At 35.2% G+C, this 3,611-nt stretch overlaps 1 protein-coding gene across 6 annotated transcripts in view; it reads left to right on the forward strand.

The window, feature by feature from the left end:
* Positions 1 to 3,611, forward strand: part of Serpini1 (serpin family I member 1) — an 83,049-nt gene that overhangs the window by 76,723 nt on the left and 2,715 nt on the right. For all 6 annotated transcript variants that reach the window (XM_031374111.1, XM_031374109.1, XM_031374108.1 and 3 more), the window contains one exon: positions 1,664 to 1,750. In XM_031374111.1, the coding sequence (XP_031229971.1) occupies positions 1,664 to 1,750 (87 nt within the window). The remainder of the gene's footprint in view (positions 1 to 1,663; positions 1,751 to 3,611) is intronic.

Below are 3,611 nucleotides of genomic sequence, written 5' to 3' on the forward strand. Positions count from 1 at the left end.
TATACATACACATACATATACATATATATGTATATATACATATATATCATATATATAAAATATATTATATGTGTGTATTACTATCTTACATATTATATATACACATATTCTCTTGTATATTATATATGTATATATGTATAATTTTCATTTATATTGCATCCAGACCACAATTTCCCCTTCCTCCTCTCCTCCTCATTCTTCCTACCTACTTGCTCACTCTCCTACATTCATTCCTCCTCCATTTTCACTTAGAAAAGGATTGGGGGATTGCCATATTCTGAGGACTCCTTCCTTGGCTTATAGATGACAGATTTTCTACTTATCTTCACATGTACATTAGTTATGTTTCTCCAGAGACTCAAGACATATGGGTGCATATGTGTGTATCAATGTGCCTAAATAATATATGTTTTAGGTGTGTGTTTATAGATAATTTTATGTTTTATAGGAGATAGGTAGTTGGCTAAATCAATGGAGATGAGAGAGAGAGAGAGATACAGGTAGACACAAAGAGAGAGAGAGAGAGGTAGATGATAGATAGATAATAGGTTTATTTCTAGCAATTGCCCTACATATTGTGAGTTATAGTTGAGGCCAAAACAATCTGCAGGCTGAATTCTTCCTTGCTTATAAGAGATGTCTTTGTTCTGATACGACATATTCAGCTGGTTGGCTAAGGCCAACCCACAATGGGAAAGCAATCTGCTTTATTAAAAGTCCACCAATTTAAACATTAAATCACATACAAAAATATGCTCCCAGAAACATCCAGAATGTTTGTTCAAGTATCTAAGCACTAAAACTTGAACTACTTGACACATGAAACTAAACACTCCATCTTCACTTTTTTTCTGCGGCTATCTTGGTTCAAAGTCCCCTTGTTGAGTGGAGACTAGTCATACTTGATCAGGATCCTCCATGACTTCATTTTAAAACCTTATTTTCAATATGGTCATGTACTGATTTCGGTGGGATCTGAGCATGTGACTGTTTAGGGATCATAAATATGCCTCAAATGGCATTAATTTCAAAGTAAGCAAAAAGGCAATTCAATGCAGAAAATTTTCTTCCTTTCATTAAAAATATGTATTTTTAATATGATTCTGGGGTAATGTATTTTCACATGTCCAGATAATACAATAAACCAAACTTGAAGCCATTTTATATTTTTCTTTTTTACATTTCTACAGCCTATATGTCAACTTTAGTTTTTCTTGTTAATGGCAACAATATTATTATAAAAATTATTAAGTTTGAGAAATTAATATATTTCTTTCTGGATCTTCACCAGTTTTCATTGTATACTTCTTATTTCAACTTAGAGAACAATAAGTAATATATTTTTATTTTGCATTATAAAATCATTTGAGTTCACTATTAAAAGCAGAGTTTCTGCTCCCCTACCCGCAGAAATAAAAGAAAAGAGAAATAAATACTGGGAAGTTACTGAAGGAAAGAAAGGGGTTAATTAATAAGTAGTTATAAAATAAGAGCAAATTTGAAACCATACCATTGCTAGTTCTCCTGTGCCATAAGCAAAATCTGTCATCATCTTGTTTTTTTATATCACTATCTTGGTTTCTCAGAGCTCTCAAACTCACTTACCCTAAGTGTCAAATATCTCTTTGTGTCTGTCACTAATGATCTAATTTCTTCTTTTCAGATAAGAAAGAGCTGTTCCTCTCCAAAGCTGTTCACAAGTCCTTCATCGAGGTTAATGAAGAAGGGTCAGAAGCAGCTGTGGCCTCCGGTAGATACTAAGTTGTTTTCTGGATGCTTCTTACTTCTTCAAAATTTATGTTTTTCAACAATCTTGGGTGGAAATGGAGATCCCTTTCAGAAACCATACCAAAGAGGCCACTGTATTCCAAGTCAGAAGTCAAGCACATGTTGAAACAGCCAGAATGCTCTCAATAGGATGTGAAATGTATGATAGGCCCATACTAGCCTCCCAACAAGGCACCAGAGAGTGGCAGTTGTAAGAGAAGATCCTCTTGCAGAAATGTTTGCATAATCCATTTTTTTAATATTCTCCTAATGTATATTCATTGTTTCCCTTCCTACTTACTCATGGAAGTTCATTCTTAATTTTAGTCTGTAGAAATTTGGTTTTGAAAAATTAGGCATACAAATAAGAGTTGATAGATTAAAAAATACTCCTAAGTACTTTTAAATAATAATAATAATTCTAATGAGAATATAATTTGGGTTTTTTTTTTGTTTTTTTGTTAGTTTGTTTGTTTGGTTTTGTTTTTAAGACAGGATTTCGGTGTTGCCCAGGCTTCCCTGAAACTCCCTCTGTAGAGCAGGCTGGCCTGAAACTTAGAAATCAGCCTGCTCTACCAAGAGTGCTAGGATTAAAGGCATGGACGACCACTGCCTGGCTAAGAACATAATTTCAAGTTATCAATTTTTAAATGGACATATATTCCATTTCCAGATTATAGTAATTGATGATGGTCCTTCATCATTGTTTGTGTGTGATGGATACATAGTCACCTGTGCACATATTGGTATGTATGTGTGTCAGAGGGTGTTTGTAAGACAGAGGTGGGCATCAAGTGGCTTTCTCAGTAACTATCCATCTTATTTTCTTGAGGCAATTTTTTTCTCTGGCATCTAGAGCTTACCAATTCTGTTAGGCTAGCGGGCTAACCAGCCTCAAAGAGTCTTTCTAGTTCCCCAGCACTGAGTTAAAATGTACCTATCCTACCATGCCTAGCTTGTTACATGAATGCAAAGGACCTTCTGTTATCTTTCCATGGATGCTCAGGTCTTCATGGTTGTGGGGCAGACACTTTACTGATTGAGCCTTCTTCCCAGCTCCACCCTTGATCATGTTGATTTCCCTAGATAACCAAGAATGATTCACCATTGCATTTCCTGCTTCCCCTTCCTGATTGGATTACTTCCATTAAGTGTTAAACGGATACGATCAAATTTAGTAAAGCTTTCTGCTACATAGTGATATATTAGCTTACTGGCATGTATTAACTATAGCCCCATCAGTGCTAACAATATTTTCAAGAGGATAAGGAAGCAGACGTTAGCTTATTAAAAAAAAAGAAAAACTGTGAAGATTATCTGATAACTAAGCAGACTGTAGCAAATGTGTAGGAACCTGAATAACCTGCTTCTCTTACTGCTGAGTTTTCCTTTATTATCCTGTAGTAGAACTGCAATGTACAACACTTCTTATAGACAACAGCAATATCTTTAAAATATGAAAGACTGCCTTAAATTTGACAATCCTTTCTTTCTTCTTCCCCTTAATTGAAAAGGGAGTTTGATTAAAATACAAATACTTGTCCTAGGCTAACATTTTTACAACAGGAAGAATAAATCACCCCGTTATTTTGGCTGGTGTAGATGGAAAAAATCACTTGTATATGATTGTTTTGTTTTCTTTAATATATCAAGTATAAATGTTAATGCCATGTGGAAGAATCAGGGGAAGGATTGAGGAACCTGAAGGGAATAAGGACTCCACAGTAAGACCAAAAGAGTCAACTAACTGGGACCCTAGGAGGCTCCCAGAGACTGAAAAATAAACCAGAGAGCATACAAGGGCTGGGCCTAGGTACCAACCTCAGACACACATACACACACAC

This window comes from Mastomys coucha, unplaced genomic scaffold (genome assembly GCF_008632895.1).
Source record: "Mastomys coucha isolate ucsf_1 unplaced genomic scaffold, UCSF_Mcou_1 pScaffold16, whole genome shotgun sequence".
NCBI classification, from domain to species: Eukaryota; Metazoa; Chordata; class Mammalia; order Rodentia; family Muridae; genus Mastomys; species Mastomys coucha.